The 20,042-nt window shown below is 38.9% G+C and overlaps 2 protein-coding genes across 3 annotated transcripts; one reads left to right on the plus strand and one right to left on the minus strand.

Annotated features, from left to right (window-relative positions):
* The first annotated feature begins 317 nt into the window (after positions 1-317).
* Positions 318-4,381, plus strand: habp2 (hyaluronan binding protein 2). Its single transcript, XM_068305904.1, has 13 exons — positions 318-461; positions 567-579; positions 937-1,023; positions 1,131-1,241; positions 1,404-1,523; positions 1,804-1,920; positions 2,072-2,240; positions 2,343-2,434; positions 2,521-2,755; positions 2,838-2,980; positions 3,211-3,348; positions 3,458-3,600; positions 3,769-4,381. Exons 1-13 carry the CDS (start codon positions 396-398, stop codon positions 3,922-3,924), a joined length of 1,590 nt encoding a protein of 529 aa, XP_068162005.1. The 5' UTR covers positions 318-395; the 3' UTR covers positions 3,925-4,381.
* A 138-nt stretch (positions 4,382-4,519) lies between these two features.
* Positions 4,520-19,788, minus strand: nrap (nebulin-related anchoring protein). Of its 2 annotated transcripts, XM_068305902.1 has the most exons (43): positions 19,549-19,788; positions 18,884-18,978; positions 18,611-18,698; positions 17,304-17,408; positions 16,767-16,874; positions 16,515-16,622; positions 16,249-16,353; positions 16,046-16,153; positions 15,851-15,958; positions 15,432-15,539; positions 14,991-15,107; positions 14,278-14,382; positions 14,008-14,115; positions 13,814-13,918; positions 13,600-13,698; positions 13,379-13,483; positions 13,156-13,263; positions 12,946-13,053; positions 12,611-12,808; positions 12,421-12,525; positions 12,230-12,328; positions 12,038-12,142; positions 11,552-11,659; positions 11,219-11,376; positions 10,881-11,034; positions 10,687-10,791; positions 9,920-10,018; positions 9,676-9,780; positions 9,456-9,563; positions 9,054-9,167; positions 8,763-8,960; positions 8,559-8,663; positions 8,234-8,332; positions 8,012-8,116; positions 7,818-7,925; positions 7,317-7,628; positions 7,118-7,222; positions 6,566-6,664; positions 6,313-6,417; positions 6,096-6,203; positions 5,482-5,793; positions 5,104-5,259; positions 4,520-5,015 (listed from the first exon to the last, which is right to left on the minus strand). In XM_068305902.1, the coding sequence occupies exons 1-43, from the start codon at positions 19,612-19,614 to the stop codon at positions 4,737-4,739; spliced, it is 5,403 nt and encodes a 1,800-aa protein (XP_068162003.1). In that variant the 5' UTR covers positions 19,615-19,788; the 3' UTR covers positions 4,520-4,736. The 2 variants fall into 2 exon arrangements, with proteins under 2 accessions (XP_068162003.1, XP_068162004.1); XM_068305903.1 differs by lacking the exon at positions 17,304-17,408.
* Between the last annotated feature and the right edge of the window lie 254 nt (positions 19,789-20,042).

Genomic DNA, 20,042 nt, shown 5'->3' on the forward strand with positions numbered 1-20,042 from the left:
CGTCAATGCATTTAATCTGCAAAAAACCCACAAAGGGCGTATATGTTTTTTGGACACCTTGCATACTGTATGTTTTATTTTTCAGTGAGGAAAATTATGCAAAATAAATTAATTGATATTCAAGTGTCAAAAGTACCACTGTGATTCCAAATTAGTAGTCTGAGGAACCAGTACCATAACGTTCAACCGGTCCAAAAAGGCACTGAACTTTCAAAAGCAAATAAGAAAAGGTTAAATAAACAAAACCGTAGCACACAGTAAGTAAGAAATGTCCTAAAACACACTAACTCCAACAGAATCAATGCAGCCGGACAAAGGTTGGAGTTTCGTATTGAGGAAAATCGCTGGAGCTTCAGTCTTCAGCTGAGTGCTGACACACACAGCCACACAGCACCATGTTGACAGCAGGGGCCTTGCTCATCAGCTTAAGCATATTGAGTGTTTATGGACAAGACACGAATGTAAGTTAAATGAATAAGGATGTTTTTGTCATGGTGAAATGATGGACTTGTTTGTTTTTTTCAAGGAAAGACTTTTGATCCTTCACTGTCATTTTTTCATTTCAGCTAGAAGATACATGTAAGAACATTTTTCTACAAATGATTCATAAATTGATACAAAATCGACTGTCTTCAAATCTCTGCGTGTGTTTTGCGTTGGCCTTTTGGTTGCTTGTTGTTATCTTCAGTTTTCCTTTCATTTAATTTTAGCAAGTATCATAAATTATATTTAAAAATTGCTTTAACTGCTCCTTGGTGATTGTTATTTCCCTCTAATTTAGCCAGTTTTTGAATTTTATCATGATCTTTAAGTAGTGAAGTAAATCTTTGCAGTGCTTTGTGAATTAATATTAAAGTGACAATTGAAAATAAAGATTTAACTTAATTATAGTTAAGTCATTTTCTCTGTGCAGACTGTGTTATCTTTTCTCCACAGACATAGATTATGGAGATTATGACAGCAGCAACACACACAACGTCTTAATTGATTTTGGTGACTGGTTGTTTGACCTTTTGGATGAGAGTAAGTAGGTTTAAAACACTGATTGTGATTGTGAACATTGTACACCCCGTCTTACCTCTCCTAGTTTTGTGTCTTATATTTTATAATATTTTATTTCTACTTTCCAGATGTCTGTGAGCCAAACCCTTGCCACAATGGCGGCTCATGTGTAACTAAATCTGATACAGAATTCACATGCCTTTGTCCTGAGCCTTATGCTGGTAAAAGGTGTCAAAAAGGTAGGAATGTCCAACTCAGTTCATTTTAATTCTCTCTTGTGTAGTTTTATGGGTGTTCAAATCCATTTTTATTGGCTATAAAACCAAAAGTTTTTATCTGTCATTATTGTTCAAGCTTTGATGCAATATCTTTATGCAATATAACTTCCTTTAAATATTCAGTGAGAAATATTTGCGAGAATGTTGACTGTGGTCGTGGTGACTGTGTCGTCAACCTGAACAAGCCTGAGTTTTATGAGTGCAAGTGCAGACCTCCTTTCCTTGGACCTAACTGCAGATTATGTGAGTATTTTTTTTCATTTTTGCCGACTGAATTTTTTTTTTTTTTTGGTGCACCTTTTTGGTTTAGTACAAAGTTTTCCAGACAGAGACTAGTGATGTATTTATCTATGGCTATTACACACAGAACTTACACAGAAGTCTCTGCACACATCTTGTTGATATATCGATGAAGATTTTGCCAAATGTGCATCTAAACTGAACAAATAGATGATTAAGGAGTCAAATATACTTTAAATAATAATAAGTAACCACACTGTATTTATTTTCTCTCCTACATCAGCATCAATATCGAACTGTCAACCCAATCCTTGTAAGAATGGAGGCTCTTGCATTAGAGGGAATCGGCGCTTCCGCTGTGCTTGTCCTAACGGTTACACTGGAAAATTGTGTGAAGCTGGTAATGACTCCACAAGAGACACAATGAGCCATCACTCCCTCATCAATTTAGTTTTTAGGCTTCTCTGATTATCTGATAACATTTCACTGCAAAAAGAGAAAATAAAATATCTATATTTTAAACTTATTTTTTTCACAATCTGCTCATGTAGCTCCAAACGATTGTTATGAGGGAAATGGAGAGACATACAGAGGTGTAGCCAGCATGACAGAAGATGGTCTGGAGTGTCTGGACTGGCACTCGTTTTTCATTTTAGCAAATGGAGAAGATCCCTTTACCTTGTACTCAGACTTTAACGGACTGGAAGACAACCATTGCAGGTATAATACAGTTATGCAAGTGCAATTATAAAATATTCAAATTGTTGATTTGTTCTGTTTAGTTTCAAACAGAGTAGTTTTATTGTTTATTGTGTGTTTTAGGAACCCAGATGGCGATGACAAACCCTGGTGTTTCATTAAAAAGCAGGGAAAACTGGAGTGGAATTTCTGTAAAGTGAGAAAGTGCTCTGAAGGTCATCTCACAAACACACATTCACTGGATGAATGCACTGCATGCTGCAAACACACATTTTGCTCACTGTTTTGTGACGTTTCTCAGCCCAGACCAATGCACCGTCAGTTGGCCCACCAGTGCAAGCCCAGTTCTCCCAGTGTGGTATACCACAGCCCACTAGAGTTGGAAGGATTTTTGGGGGCAAAAAGTCTGTCCCCGGGGCCCACCCCTGGCAGGTGTCTGTGCAAACCAGAACCAGAGGGTCATCTGAGGCGTTTGGTCATATTTGTGGTGGCATCCTCATCAAATCCTGCTGGGTCCTCACTGCTGGCCACTGCATGTGGGTGCTCTATTTATTTGTCTGTCCTTTCTGATTTAATTATCTTTCAATAACAAGCTGATTTTTTTTTTTTTTTGCTTAGTGGTCCAAATGATGACTACCAGGTGGTGTTGGGAGGAGTGAACTTAGATAAACAGGAGGAGATGGACCAGACCATTCCAGTCATACAAACAATTCTTCATGAGAATTACAGAGAAACTCCACATGCTGTCTACAATGACATTGGTTTGTTGTATTTATCAACTATATTGTGATTTTAAACCCAACTAGCTAATATTGAAAAGAAAAATGTTTCTTGCCTCTGCTAATACATATGAAATACAAAAATACTAATACTACTTAAATTCAAAACTTGAATTCATTTTATTTTGTTATTTTCATGGTGTGAGACCTTTAATATTTCATTTGAAAATCAAATGATCACCTCTTTTTATGTCTGTTAACTTCCTGTTCAGCTCTGCTTAAGCTCAAAGTTATGGACAGTCCTTACTGTGCCAAAGAAACTCGCTTTGTGAAAACTGTGTGTCTACCGGACCAGGCCTTCCCAACTGGAAAGGAGTGTGTGATCTCTGGATGGGGAGCCACTGAAACCGGTAATAAATTATTTATTTATTGTGTCCAAATAGCAGTCATTTTCAGTATAAAGTCAGTTCAGCACTTAATGTGTGTCTGTCCGATTCACATCTGACCTCTACTTTTCAGAGAGGTACAGCAACCAGCTAATGAATGCTCGAGTTTTCCTGATCTCTGATGAACGATGCAAAACTCCTCAAGTTTATGGAGATGTTTTGGACAACACTATGTTATGTGCAGGGACATTGCAAGGTGGCATTGACTCCTGTCAGGTGGGTGTGTTTATGAATGCGTGCAAGCTCCGGGGTCAAGGCTTGTAGATACACCCACATATGAGACATTGATTTTCTTTTTTAACCTTTTTGGCATTGGTGCATTATGTGTGATTTCTTCAATGGCCCTCGCAGAAAATACTATAATTCACTGTTCTTACTCTACAGGGTGACTCAGGTGGACCCTTGGTGTGTCAGCAAGATGGTACATACTATATCACCGGTGTGGTCAGCTGGGGAGATGGGTGTGGTCAGAAGAACAAGCCTGGCGTCTACGCCAATGTACGCACATTTACCAGGTGGATCAATAGCAGGATCAACTGAACAAGCCAAGCAAACTACAGTAGTTCAGAAATTAATGCGGCACTGAATATGACTTTTTTTATGGGTAGAAAAATAGAATACATCTTGAAATGCTTCGGAAATTTTTGTTTTATTTCATCAGCAGTAAAACCAAGCATTTACTCCCTGCCCAACTTTGAGTCAAAAATGTGATCATATGTCATTTCAGTGGGCATGTAGTTCTTTGTCACTGAGCCTAGCTCAAAGTGCACAACAGATACAACAAAGATTTCTTTCTGAGAGTCTCGCTCATCTGAATTTGTTGCATGTTTTCTCTCAAGATTAAAAAAGAAGATGAAAAAAAATTCTCTGCAATGCTGACCTTAAACAAGTTGTGGTCCAGCTTCATATTTCTTCTAAACATTCACAATATAAAAAAAATTAAATTCATACTTAATCATTTGCTATTCCATACAATAAATGACTGAAATAACCTGAATGCAGTTTTGCGATCTTCTGTTTTTTTCTTGAACTTGTGTTAAACAAGGTTTAAGATTAAATTTCTACAAAATTACAAAAAGGATCTGACATGAATTTGAAAATAATGATTTTCTTTCTGAATTTCTTACATGCTTGTCACATACTTTAGCAATCTTTTTAACCAACTTTACAAGTCCTGGCATAGTTCAACATGCATTATCCCCACTGAACATATTTAAACACCATTTTTTTCATTTCAATAGCTTTGTTAGTCAATAACATGGCATCTCATGTAACTCCAGAGTCACAATAGTTTTTTCATCGATACAGACACTTTCCGACTTCTTTTAATTGATTAAACAAACTCATCTGGTTTACGCCTCGTCTATAGCAGCTTTGGTTTTATTTACTGTATTCTGGTGAGCAGCTGATGAGGAAATGGAGGAGGAGGAGGTGCTGGACTTCTTCTCCATTGATTTGAATGAGGTTGTGGTGGTGGTGGACTGTTTCTGGACCGTCTGGATAGTTTTCTTCCTCTTGACGTGAAGGACCTCCATGGCATCCATGTTGACACCTTGTTTAATCTCCTGGCTGGTCTCCACCTGCTGCTGCTGCTGCTCCAGTTGCTGCTCCATCTGCTGCTGATAATGCAGCTTAAAGAAGGATGTGGAGAACGTCAACAAGTTTTAAAAGTATGTGTGGACTGTTTCATATACAACACAAAATCCAACATTTCCTCACCATCATCATGTGCTGGTATCTTGCAATAGCCTCATCGGTGCTGACTCCCTCAGCAAACCCCAGCTCTGCAGCGCGACGGGCGAGCTCGGCCTTGTGAGATCCAGGAGGGGTCCAGCCCACTCCTTTGATACAGTTCAGGTCTGACTTGTAGTTCACCTGTAACACAAGAGAGCAACAAATAGAGTGGTTCATCCATGTTAAACTGTGTACGTACAGTTTTGTAAGTGCTCATATTATTTTTCTTTTGATCAGGGGCCAAAAAACACCGACATTATTTCTACCCCTCAATAAGGTCCTACCTCGGGTTCAACAGAAAACTCTCGTTTAATATCCATCAGATCTTTCTGTAGTTTAGTTTTTGATGCTCTTGTAACTTACATCACTCTGCAGCTTGTAAGCCTGCTTGGCGTGTTTGACGTTGAGCTGCTCAGGATCACAGGTGTAGTCGTGGAGCTTATGACGATAGGTGATGTCACTGGCCTGAGCCTGACTCTTTTTGGCCAGCAGGAACTCTGGCTGGTCAGCATGGATTTTGTAATGACCTCGCTCCTCTTTGGACTGACGCTTATAATCCAGGTTGCTCTGGAGTTTGCTGGCCGCCAGAGAGTGCACCATCTTAGGGTCGTCTTCCACACAGCGAAGCCCCACTTGCTGCCCCTTCTCCTTCAGGTGTGACTCTTTGTAGCGGAACTGTTGGAGGAAAACACAGGATTAATTTTAATATATTTTGAATGCACAAGCAAAGCTTTCAGCCATTATGTTCACAAATCATTTTTGTGCTGCAATAAAAAGTGGACATTAAATTTTACTGCATTTCACTGTGTGAATAAAAATCAAGGATTAAGTAGGAGAGATGGAAGGTTTTTTTCACCACATTTTGATGCACATCTTGTAAAAAATATATAATGGATATTTGTAAATTGAGCTTCAAATACTTTTTGAGGAAGTGCAGGAATTCAAATCTTGTTTCAAACTGAACTAAATGAACTCACATCGCTAGCGATTTCTCTAGAGGCCTTGGCAGTTTGGAAAGGAATGGCATCCAGTCTCAAGTCATAGCCTGATATCTTCACTTGTTCACCCGAGGACTTATACACTTTCTTCATGGGCAAAGAAGAAGAGAACATGTTGTTAACTCATCCAGGTTTATGAAGATCATTTTTATTATTAATAGCAGCTTATTTTTAAGATTTTGAGAAGTTTACATACATCACTTATCTGCTGAGCATTAATCTTTGCTCGGACAAAGTCTGGATCATCTGGATGTAGCGTATATTTGTGCATGTCTTCATTCTTGGAGGATTTATAAAGCCTCTGCAGCATGAGGACAAGATCAGGACTAAAATTAGGATCCCAAAACCTCCAAAGTGTCTTAAGGTTTTTACAGTCGTTGATAAAATACAGCAGAATCAGTAATGTCTTATACAAGTGAAAGTGAAATATGTCTGTCTTTTTGTCTCACCTCACTGCACTGCTGATAGCTCGATTTAGCATGGAGGATATCAGGAGAGTCAGCCACAGACGTGAACCTCAGGCTGTCTGGCAGTTGGCGATACTTCTTCTGCACGATGGATGATCAAACATGAATGAAATGCCTCATTGTCATATTCAGTAAATACAACAAATGCACATTGGATTTGGAAGAGAGAGCTCCAGTTTTTAATTTGGTTCTGCATAAAAATGCTAAATGCCACATAGACGTTAAAATAAAAACAGAAAAAAAAATACCTGTGAAAGACTCACTGAGATAAAATTATTTTTGTAATCAAACATTATTATATAAATGAAAAATGTGATTGCTTATGGAGCTATTGAAACCAATTAACAGTCTGTAGGAGCATCAAACTGAGTACGACATAAAAAATAATAACATATGTTCATACAGAGAAAACATATTAGGTCTCTAGGCTGATAAGATACACATTTGGTGACCTCAGTGTTTTCATTCTGGCTACATTCTGTGTTCAGTTTGGGACATGACTTCTATCTGAGACCAATTTCCACATGTACTCACTTCACTTATAAGTTGTCCAGCCTTCTTAGCTGACTCCAGCTGCGGTGCACCAACACCATCCCAGGCCACTCCTTTCATAAAATTGAGGTCTGACTTGTAGAGTTTCTACACAAAAGGTAATAAAATGCATCACTCAAGTAGAGTCAAATTAATAACATCCATTTCTTCCTCAGGTCATTTTCTCACCCACACCTCTCACCTCGCTCTGCAGGTTGTAAGCTGTTTTGGCCCACTTGACCTTCATGTCGTCAGGTAGAACTGTGTATTCATGCAGTCTTTTCCTGTAGTCCTGCTCACTGGCCAGGGCCTGAGCGTTCTTAGCCGTCACCAGGTGAATCATGTCTGGGGTGAGGTGATACTGCCCACTGGCTGTCAGTGCATCCTTGCGATACTCCTGGTCGCTGGCTAGTTTGCCCGCATGCAAGCAGTGCATGAGATGGGGGTCCTCAGAGATGCTTTTGACCCCAATGTGCTTCCCTTTATCGAGTAAGTGATCTTGTTTGTAGATGTACTGCATAAAAAAAGAAATACGATTCATGGTTTATTGCATTTGGATACTAAATTGTGGCTTGAAGTAAATTGCATTACAGTCTTAAATGCATTTGGTACATTCATGTAGTCTCTCTTTTAGTGAATATTTTGGACAAATATAAATCTGCATCAGACATTAATACTGCTTTAAAGTCTAGTATGAACTTACATCACTTGCGATGCCTGTTGAAGTCTTGGCTGCCTGAAAGGGGATGTCTTGCATGGTGAGTTTGTAACCCTGAGCCCTGAGAGTGTTCCAGGACTCTCTGTACTTGATCTGGAGTTGTGAGATAAACAAAAAAAAGTATCATTATGACAAAGGGGGGGTGGGGTCAAAGATATGTATATTGCATAGACCATTACCTCACTAAAGTTGGCTGCATTTATTTTTGCTTGTGTAATCTCTGGTCTCTCAGTTGTTATGGTGTAATTGTGCCGGTCATTCACCCCTTTCTCTTTGTACAAACGCTGAAGGATAAAACACACAGAAATCATTCTTAAACCCAGCTTAATTCTGAAAATAAAAATCAACAAAAAAAGACCATATGGCAAAGCAGAGCTGGAATAATACAATTATTGTCTCACTTCATTTGTGACCTGTCCACTGAGCTTAGCATGGACAACGTCTGGGGAGTCAATGATGGAGGTGTGCTTGAAGCTGTACGGCTGCTGGCGGTACTTTTTCTGTTCAATAGAAACAATAGTCGGGTTTTGTGAATTTGGCCGTAATTAAAGTCACTCGTTTATTTTCTGAAAAAGGAAATCAAAATCACAATAGAATGTCAACTTATATATTCGGATACAAGTTACTGGTCATTGGACTTTTTTCAGCTCTAGATATTGCCAACGGTGCACACTGACCAAAACATGAAGAAAATAAAATTTATAAAGACTTAATAAGATGTCTTACATCGCTGATGAGGTCTGTTGCCCTCTTAGAGCCTTCAATCTGCAGGGCACCTGTTGCAATCCACGCTGCACCACGCAGGTAGTTCAGATCTGAGCGATACATGTGCTATAACAAACATACACATGAAAATACATGCTTAAATCAATGCACTGTTTGTTACACTACATTAATGGTCTGTTTGCAGCTCTATGCTGACTGTCTCACCTCGCTCTGCAAAGCGTATGCTCTCTTAGCTGCTTGCACCTTCATATCATCAGGCAGCGAGGTGTACTGATGGAGGGTAAGTCTGTAGTCCTGATCACTGACCAGAGATTGGGCCTTTTTCGCATGAGCAACCTCCATCATGTCCATGGAGAGGCGGTACTTCGAGAGCTCATTGGCAGAGTCCTGCTTGTACTTAATCTGAAGAGTAACACAGGAATGAGAATGTACTGAATCTATTATATACAGTAATTAAATTTTTTGTCTCTGAATTAATTTTAAAGAAGCCCTTACATCACTCTGCAGCCTGCTGGCATGGACGGAGTGAGCAATGTTGATGTCATCCTGTAGCCCCTTCAGCCCAATCATCTTCCCTTTGGTCTTCTCAAATTCTGCTTTATATTTTTGCTACAAGGAAAAATAAGTCACTTTGAATTTATGATGAGCAAAGACAGGTCTGTCAAACGTTTTAATTCATCAGTAAATCAAATATAATTTCAAAGTGCATAATATGTACACATAAGTGGTCTGCTGAACTGCAGTCAAGGAGAATTTGGTGTGTATGTTTTACTTGAATTTTTTCATGTCACCTCTACAGTTCAGATATAAATTTCATACATAACATGAAATACGAAAGAGAATAAGCATGTTATGTGCATAAGCATTGCATAAGCATTGCATAAGCTGCAAGCTCACATCACTGAGGATCTCTGCGGATGCTTTGGCAGATTGGAAAGGAATGGCATCCAGACGGAGCTTGTAGCCGCCATCACGTAGCTTCATCCAAGAGTCCTTGTAACAGCTCTGAAAATATAAAAAGCCGAGAAATAAACTCAAATTAATATGGGATTTCTTTAAGCAGAAATGTCACTGACTGATTTTTTTGGCTGTTTAATGGATATATGTGTGATCTGACCTCACTAATGTTCATGGCATTGAGCTTGGCCTGAACCATCTCCGGCAGCTCCCCACTGAGAGTGTAGCTGTGCTTCATGTTTTCACCCTCCTCCCTGTACAACCTCTGTAAGTACAAAAGCAAATATTCCTTCTTGTATTCAAACAATTCATATTTAGTGTGCTGTAAACATGTAAATAATGTGTAATTACATGTCGTGCATTTGAAAAAAATATTAGCAAGCACAAAAGACAGGTGAACTCACATCTATTGCGAGTTTGTTGCTGGCTTTGGCCTGGATCATTTCTGGTGTGTCTTCGACACTGGTAAATTTCATATCGCTCACATTCTGACGGTACTTTTTCTAAATTAGGAGAAGAAAATGCATCAAAATAACAAGAGTGACTGTCAGAGTAATATGAATCAGAAAATATCATGTATGTGTGTTTGTTGAACAGTAGAGGGCACAATGGCTTCATAAATAGACAGACAGACAGACAGACAGACACACACACACACACACACACACACTCAAACACACACACACACACACACACACACACACACACACACACACACACACACACACACACACACACACACACACACACACACACACACACACAAGAGAGAGAGAAAGAAACAGAGAGAGAGAGAGACATGAACCCCATTCCTGGGTTTAGAAATGGCCTGTCATCCTTTAAATACTTTTTTGGCCACAACTATAAAACCGGATATGTGCTTTCCAGTCCAGGCACACAGTCTTATTCTGTTATCCTCCAGCATAGCTCTGAATTAATTAACATAATCTATCTTAATTTCATACTGGATGTGAACTGCTTTAAATTACACCAGAGTTCTAATACGACCTTCATGAATGAAGAAACTATAAAGTTAAAAAAAAAGATGTTGTTGTGGATGTGAATTTAAACATGCCAAAGGCAACTCTTTTTAATTCAATATTGCCATCTACTCCATCCCTCATCCTGCAGCTCATTGCAGATAATTAATGTATTCCGTGTCATACGTTACCTCGCTGACCAGCTCCCCTGCTTTCTTTGCCTGCTGGACATCCAGAGATTTTGAAGCCTCCCAGCCGACACCCTTCATCCAGTTCAGATCTGACCTGTACTGTTTCTGCATACAGACATACAAAGCATTTCTTTTTCAGTTATTTTTTACTTATGTAAGACAAATTATATTTGATTTCATGCAGCGACACTCACATCGCTCTGCAGGCAGTAGGCCTTCTTAGCCCAGGCGACATTCATGTCAGTGGGCAGAGTTGTGTACTTGTGGAGGAAAGTCCTGTAATTGGTCTCGGTTGCCAGGTCTTGAGCCTTTTTGGCATGGCTGATGTTCTGCATATCCAGATTGACACTGGAGATGAGATTAAGTTCACAAAGTAAATGTAGAGTTTTGTTTCAGTGTTACAAAAAACTAAGGCCAGTGATCTCTAGTTTCCTATAAAATAAAAAAAGAAGAGGCGAGAACTTCTTTTGACAGTGTTGGCCCAAAACTGGATAGAAATGTGAAATTGCTCCATCAATGTCATGCATCCCACCTGTATTTGTTCTTAGTGTCCTCATAGTCCTTTCTGTAGTTGCGATCACTCTGCAGTTTGGTCGCCAGGGCAGAGTGGGCCATCTGAGAATCATCACTGACCGACTTAATACCAATCACCTTGCCTTTGTTTTTGGCATACTCCTCCTTGTACTTGACCTACGAGGAGATATTAGTGATTTTACTTAGAAGCCAGTCCATTAATCTAGCTGAATTTATCACGTAATACAAACTGTTTTCTTTTTGTATGTACTTATCTGCCATTAACCAAATTAAAATATATCATACATTATTGAAAATTGTCTTTTGGCTGACTTAATTTAGAATAACTCACATCACTGGCCAGGTCTCTTTTGGCTTTAGCGGTGAGTATGGAAAGAGAGTCCAGACGCAATTCAAAGCCCTTCTCCCTCTGTTTTTCCCAGTTACTCTTGTAGACTTTCTAAACAAAAAACAAAAAAAGGAGAAATCTGCATTACTTTCTTGCCTTCCTACAGACAGAAATTGTGGAAACAAAGCAATTATGAAAACACGTCTCAAAAAGACCAGTTTGACAAAACAGACACTTCCATCAATTTTTTTGTTGTAGTTAAAAAACATATCAAACATGCAACAAATCATCTGAACCTTATCTGTAATTAATAAAACTTTCTGAAATTAATGTCGGGCTTAAAATTAGATATGCGGCATATATCATCATAACATTAGGAAATAAATTTAATGGCTAAGATCCGAACAACATAAAGGAAACAGCTTGACATCTTTATATAATGTTGATAGTTGACTACTTTAATTTTACATAATATAAATTTGAACTTACCCCACTGAGAAGCTCAGCATTAGCCTTTGCCTGTCTGAAAAGAGGCTCTTCTTTTGTCATGGTGTACTGGTGTATTATCTGCTCTGTATCGGCTTTATACGCCAGCTAAAGATCAGAATCAGACATACAGTGTGGTGTGAGAGGGCATTGCAATTAATTACATGAGTTCAGCTTTACAGGAAAAGATCTTACATCGCTCTGCAGCTCTTGACTCTTCTTAGCGTGTTTGATGAAGAGATCATCAGCAACTTGGGTGAACCTGATGCTGTCTACCTTCTGACGATACTTAGTCTGTAATTAAGCAGTAGAACAGTGTGTCATATAATGTAAACTTACATTTACAAATTAAACAAATATGAACAATCCTATGTACTTGTACTGACGTCACTAAGCAGGTCTCCGGCTTTCTTGGCCTGGGCAATGTTCATACACCCTTCAGTCTCCCAGCCAACGCCTTTCATCCAGTTCAGGTCAGAACGGTATTGGTTCTATGGTGCAGTTAAAAGGAAAGCACCAAATAATTTTTAGTTGATATCATTTAAATAAAGGTCATTCCTTCTTCCTACATCTTACCTCACTTTGCAGGGAATACGCCTTTTTGGCTTGCTGGACCTTGATGTCATCAAGCATGACAGTGTAGTCGTGCAGTTTTGTGCGATAGTCCAGATCGCTGGCAAGGGCCTGAGCCTTTTTGGCATGACTGAGGTTGATCATGTCGTGAGGAAGACTATAGTTGGCTTGGCTCTCCTTGGAGCCCTTCTTGTACTCAATCTTATGGTGGTGATAGAAAATAACAGAAAAACAGCGCTGAATGTTTGAGAGCGAATGCTGCATGATGTATGATACATGAATCAGTATTCATATGAGGAGAAAAAAAATATGGGTGAAAAAAACTGACTGCTGCTTACATCACTGCTCATCTTGGCCACTTGAAGAGAGTGCAGGGTCTTGGAATCGCTCACGTTGATCCCCACTGCTTGGTCTTTGTCCTTCATGTAGGTTTGTTTGTATTTAATCTAAAGCATATACCCAATTAATTTATCTCCTACTCAAACACTAACAGCATCACAACATGTGTCTCGTCCTTGTGAATGAGAGTGTACAGTATGTTAGCTTACATCACTAGCAAGGTCACGGGAAGCCTTGGCGGCTTTGACAGTCAAATCCTCCACTCCAACATCACAGGCTTTGGACTTGGTTTTCTCCCACTCCTCTTTATATTTAATCTGAAATAATTAATTGACACGAAGAATGTGAAGGCCATGTGGAGAAACTCATTTGTCTGCATGCATACTTTAAAGGTGAATGTGCACATTTGAAAGTTGCCACGTGTTAACTTACATCACTGCACAAGGAAGCATTGGCTTTAGCATGTTTAATCTGAGGCAGGTCACTGGATAGCGTGTACTGATGTTTGGTCTTTTCGTAGTTCGATGTATAATTTTGCTAAAAAGACATGAGGATAGAACATCTAAATAAATCAAATTAAATCTTCAAAGTAAGTAAATAAATTAATTAGTATGAAGCTGAAAATGATAAGAGTCACTTCTATTTTTCCTCACCTTGCTGATAAGCTGAGCATTTTTCCTTGCTAAAACAATCTCAGGTGTGTCCGTCACTGGACTGTACTTAACTTGGTCAATGTGTTGCCTGTAGTTTTTCTGCATTCATACAAATATGTACATTATATTCTAATAAATAATGAATACATCTCCAACATGAGAGAGTTTTCAAGTAATTTGCATATAACTGAAAATGAGTTTTGAGAATGCTCACATCTTTGAGCGGGTCCAGTTTCCTTTGGCTTTTGTATCCTGGTGTCAGGGTGGCTGGGTAGTTGTATTCACCCTGGTCCTGTTCACACCCTTGCTTGTAAGAAATCTGAAATCATAGTACAACATTATTATTTTGCATTAATCTTTAAAATGCATGTCAACACAGTGGTGAGCTCATGATTAAAAAGATCTTACGTCACTAGCCAGCTTCCTGGCTTTCATGGCGTGCATGGTCCTCTTATCAATGCCTGAGTCCTCATAGTGACCCTTCATATTGCTGGTGTACTTCTCTTTATATTTGTTCTTTTAAAAATATAGAGAAATTAATAAAAAAAATTTACTTAGCAGGTTCCTGATATATGACATAATGTTGCAGAGTTATGCCTTATAGTACATGTACTGTCATTATAATTTAACGGTCAAGAGGAACTTGAGCATTAAATTATAATGCTGTGTCACACTTACATCGCTTGTGAACTTGGCTACTTTAGCTGCATTTTGAAACTGTGGCGTCTCACAGAAATTGATGCTGTGACCCTTGGTGTTCTCCAAATCCTTCTTGTACTCAACCTGTTAGAAAAAATAAACAGTTACAGCAGCTGATTGGTGTCATCGTTCTTTTGAAACCTCTTTCATCGTTGTTGAACAGTTGATCTACTGTGTCACCATGTTACCTGCTAAATATAAAATGCCCTCCACTAATCAGTCAACATTACCGACACTCCAACCTAGTCACTGAAGCAAAATGTCATTGTCAGGCTTTGGTGAGGTTAACATTGATGGCACGTGAGCATTAACTTGTCACTCCCTTTACCAATAAAATTCCACATAGGGGAATATTTTTCACCTTCAGACATACAAATCAAACCAGAACATTATTACAGTATTATCATCTCTCAGCATAGTTTTTAGTGAAGACTCAGAATAGGTGCTGATAGGCCATAATTACATGCCATTTTACCAAGGGTCAGAATAGTACATGTTGAAGTACTTTTTCTTGACAGGAAGTCTTTATGTCGACTGAAAATTTAAATGCTTTTTCTGAATTTAACTGACAAGCAATACTATTAAAGAAAAATGTTATTCATCAAAGATTTCAGACAAAAACACTGTTGAATTTCCTGTTTGGAGTTATAGATAAGTTAGAAGTGTGCTGAATGGATGTCTGACAAGCATACCTCACTGACAATCTTGTTGATCTTTCGGGCATTCTTCAAGGCCAGATTGTCCTCAGATGTCAAGCTGTGGAAGTGTGAAGTACCCTTCATTTTGTTCAGGTCCTTCTTGTATTTTAGCTGCAAAAGGACAAAAGGTGATTGAGTGTATACTGGGCAAAACATGTTGGCTTTCTGCAGGGTCAGGGGATTAGCAGTAGACACATTCTTGGTCTGATTTAGTCCGGGTTGAAAGTTTAAACAATGACAAAATAGACTCCGTCCCCAGCGATGACATGGTCAGATGATGGATAAGTCTGACGTTCCCATATTTAACAGCATTTTTAACCAGTTCACAGAGCAACTCAACAACAGGCCATCATTCAAAATACTTCAATATTAAAATTGAGATGAGCTGAGTGAGATATCATGAGGCACACAAGTCATGGTAATGTTTGTACTCACATCACTAGCATTTTCCTGAGCTTTCTTTGCAAGATAATAACCAGGGGTGATCATTGCAGGAAAACTTCCTTTGCCTAGTTGCTGGTCATACTCCTCAGTGTAGGCAAACTGTAAAAATATGATCATGTATTTAATTTAATTCATAAAAACATACAGGATCTGATCAAAAATACATCATAGGGCATTACCCAGTATTAAAAAAAGCTTATAGCTTATGGTAATCCTATAAGATAGTGCCCCATTCATATTAATACTATTTCAATTGATTGTGAAGTTTCATTCATTCGTCTTTAACTAAAGACAATTTGGGCTGCAACCTTGAAATGAGACTAAAACTCCACCCTTGGGTGCTGGATTTCCAAAACACAATTTACATGATTTTTTTGCATTAGTCCGATGACCCTAAAACAAGTGATTACCTGACTGAAATTCTCAGCGTTTCTTCTGGCTTGATCTGCTTCAGCAATTCCTGCCTCAGTGCTGGCTTTACCCTTCATCTCCTGCTCATACATCTGACGGTACTTTATCTGTTAGGACACAAAAAGTAAGTAATGATAATGGATGTGGAATATTGTTTGTATTAATGTGTCTAAATATTATCATTGTCTGCTTACATCGCTGGCCTGCTCACTGGCCTTCTTTGACACCTTGTATCCTGGTGTAAGATGTGCAGGAAAACTGCCTTTGCCTCTCTGCTGCTCATACTCTTCTGTATAGGCATACTAGAGGAAGGGAAATAATGACCCAAGCACATGCTAGTCATATAAATCACATTAAAACATAGCGATCACAAAAGCCTCAATGAAAAACATCTTACATCGCTAACAATTTGTCCTTGTTTCTTGGCCAGAAGCACCTCTGGGGGGTCGACAAATGTGGTGTACTTAGAAACTCTCTCTTCGTGTCCTTTTTTATATTCCAGCTGAAAGCAAACAAGTCATGAAAAACTTAGGTGCGTGAAAAAGCATCAACCACAGAGACACATATTCCCAAAAAGGGACTGCCTCATGGAAATCAGAGACGTTTGAGTTTTAGTATAAGGTGTATACAAAGATGTAAGAACGGGAAACTATACCAACTTACATTACTAGCCAAAGTATTGGCTTGTTTGGCTGCCTGGTAACCTGGTGTGATCATGGCAGGGAAGCTGCCTTTTCCTTCAGTCTGCTCATAGTCCTCTGTACACTGCATCTAATGAAAAAACACAAAATTGAATCATGAATTAAGGAATTTTACCCATATGATAAAATTCCCAACTTATTTTTATACAATCTCATCAGTGCCACTGAATTTCACAAAACAATATTGTATTTTGAAGTAAAATATCCTACTCACACCAGTGATTGTCTTCTGGGCCTGAGACATTGATACTATTTTCTGATTGGTCACCATGCCAGAGTGCCATGTCTGCTGTTGTGAGAACTCAGACTGAGTTTGAAAGGCCTGTTTGGATATGGAAGACAGATTTCAAACAGACAGATTTGGGATGGTGTTAAATATGCATATGCTTTACTTATCCTTGATTTGAATATGACTGCAAGGGGTGGCAATTTGATTAGCAGACATTAATGGCGTCTACTATCTACACAACAGAAAAGTACAAACAAAGCACATGACAAGCTTTTATATCAAACAGTGCATTCTAGCAACAGTTTAAAATAATTTATTTAATGTTGGTCCTGTATGGTCAAATCATTTAAAATCTACTGTTTGATCATCCCCCTTAACACTAATTAGGAAGACATGAGATAGCAATCTCGTCAGCTCTAACAGATTTCTTTAATGCAAAACAACGTTTTTCACGGAAGGTAAGAATTTGAGCTGGAACTCCCTTTAACTGGGTGCTATGGCCAGTTGTAACTGGGAGCTCACCTGGCTGGCCATTTGATTGGCTAGGCGAGCCCTCTCCAGCTCCATGGACCTCATGTCATGGTGAAAGGTGGACAAAAAGCGCTCACCGTCTTCACGATACTTCAGCTACAAATGCACATAGATCAGAAGCGTTAAGCCAAGGCCAGCACACGTAGACATGTGATTGAAGCACCCGCTTCGCCAATAAGAAAATGCATTTCCCAGATATTACCTACACACCTACACCTACTACCTTGGATGCACCAAGACAAACGTAACTCTATTCGTCAAGCAACCCAATCATGCATACTTAAAAATGGCGGGATAATATTAGAACTTCATTAATGACTGATGTGTTCCAAGAAAAATCCAAAATGGAACGCTGAGTTATGAAACTGAGCTGTTGGCCAATGAAAATGTTCAGAACTAATATTAGAATAACTGTGCAGGGCTAACATTAAATATGTGACACTGTTTTCTATCAAAATTTTTCATGAGCCAAACATAGAATTTTTCAAATCAAACTCTCAACAGCAAGGAGATTGAAACAAAACTGTTCTATAAATTTTCTTTGGACAGGGTAGACAGTCATTAAGTATCATCTAAAGCCAATTCCATTTTAAATAAGGAGATGTTAAATCATCTAGCTCTCCAGTCACACATTACAGTAGCTGATGAGCTTGCTAGGCAATTGCTTATATAAGCATGAGAGCGTTGCATGAAGTTGTAGACACAGACAGACGCAGACAGACAGACAGGCACAGGTGGCAGTGCAGAGGAGAGGAAAGGATGGGAGGCTGTTATTCCTGACGTATAATTTTAGCCCTTGAAGCATAAAGTGGGCTAAGTAGAGGGGGTGTCTCTTGCCTCTGTCGGATGAACAGAAATAACCTGAACAGCACTCCATTCCTCACCACTACCGTCACCACATGGCTCAGAGCAGCCATCAGTCTTTTCTCTTTCTGTCCGTTAAAGAGGAATGGGACCTTTATTATCTAATAGTAATGGATACATCTGCTTCAGGAATGGAATTGGAAGCTCAGAACTGGAGCTTCCCCACTGCGTTTGTGGGTTAACAGATCCAAGTTATCCAAGGGGTCATCAGAGGTCACTGTCCTTGTCACACTAATTATGGATCTGGATGTATCAGTCACGGTAAAGATGATTTAAACAAAAACAATGACCACTCTGAATACCAATGTCCATAGTAAAACCCATAGAAAGTCACTCACGTCACCCTGCCAACAATAAACCTTGACAGAGCTCAAGGTTGAAATATTTTGTCTCATGTTTCTGCTTGTCTGCTTTTGCATATGACATCATCTTACCTCACTGCTTGCCTTGCTTTGCTTCTTTGCATTGATATTGATGGGTGTCTCATAGACACTTGTGAATGTGTTGTTCCGTGGATTGTGTCTGGAGGGATGAGATTAAAAAAAAAAAAAAGGTAGTCATTTTTATGACCAATTTTCAATTCTTGAATGAGGGATCATTTTCACACAAAAATGCCCCTCAGATTTGGGATCATGCTCAAATAATAATCTAACTTCGTGGAGCTGGAGATTAATACTTATAAATAAAGTTGTTCTTCTCCTACTTACACAGAGCAGTATGGCCTCTTCTTGTGGCTGACAAAGTTATTGGCAGTGAGCACCATCTTACAGACGTCACAGTGAAAACATGCTTTATGCCAGTTCTGACAGAGAAAAAGACAAATCATTCAATTAAGAAAGGTCTTAAAAACTACACACTAAATCTGAGCTGAAATAATTCGTGTGGAGACTGCTTGAAGTTCCAAACGACAGATCGGACTAGTGTTCCCTCAAGAAGATATCTTCAGTTGTACGGGACCCAAAATAAATACAGCAATCACAGCATGGTCTTTAATCTGAACTGCTTCACAAGTAATAACATCACATCAATCAGTGAAACCAGAACATAATCACTAACTTTCTTGCCGACTTAAATTTCTCTGTGTTAATACACAATTAGTTTGAAATGAAACATATTGAGATCAACAGTTTGTATTTGATTGTAGTAGATTGAAACTGACTTTTAATGTAAAAGGCCTACAAATGTCTCAGCTAATAATAAAGTTTACACTTTGCTAAATGTTTTATGCATGAAGTTTATTAAAATCTATTAAATCTAGTGACTGACTTCATTGCTGTTTTAAAGCTGATTAAAGTCTTGAATTGATGTCGAAGATTAAAGCTTTGCTGAAACTTTAGTCATGATTTTCTTGTGATCACAATAATTGTGTTACCTGATCGATGCAGTTGATCTTCTCAGCTGGGTAGACCACAAAACCACACCTGGCACAGGACTGCATGATGAATCCTTGTCCTTTCCCAAAAGGTCTTAAGGAAAATTATCAGAAAGGGTGAATTATTATGAAATATTGACTAAAAACAACAGTCAGGTAAATCAAGCAGATAACAGTTACATAGAAGAACAAGCAGCGACTTCCAGAAAGCTCTAGTAGTTTGAATCTGTTGGGGGCAAACTTAGCTCTATGACTGTCACTTTGAAAGCCTCTCTTATTTGACACCATGTCCCATGATGAACCAACCCCCTTCCATGTACCATGCTCTGGGACTGGTGGATACCAGCTGTCTGTTTACAGGAAGAGAGAGAGTCACAGAGTTCAGATGTCACTATATATATGTCATGATACTGAGTGGGACTGCTGGTTCAACTTTGGCCATCTTGCTATGACATGAAAAGCATGATACACTGGGAAATAGTAGCACATAGTCT

Source organism: Antennarius striatus, chromosome 21 (genome assembly GCF_040054535.1).
Source record: "Antennarius striatus isolate MH-2024 chromosome 21, ASM4005453v1, whole genome shotgun sequence".
Lineage (NCBI taxonomy): Eukaryota > Metazoa > Chordata > Actinopteri > Lophiiformes > Antennariidae > Antennarius > Antennarius striatus.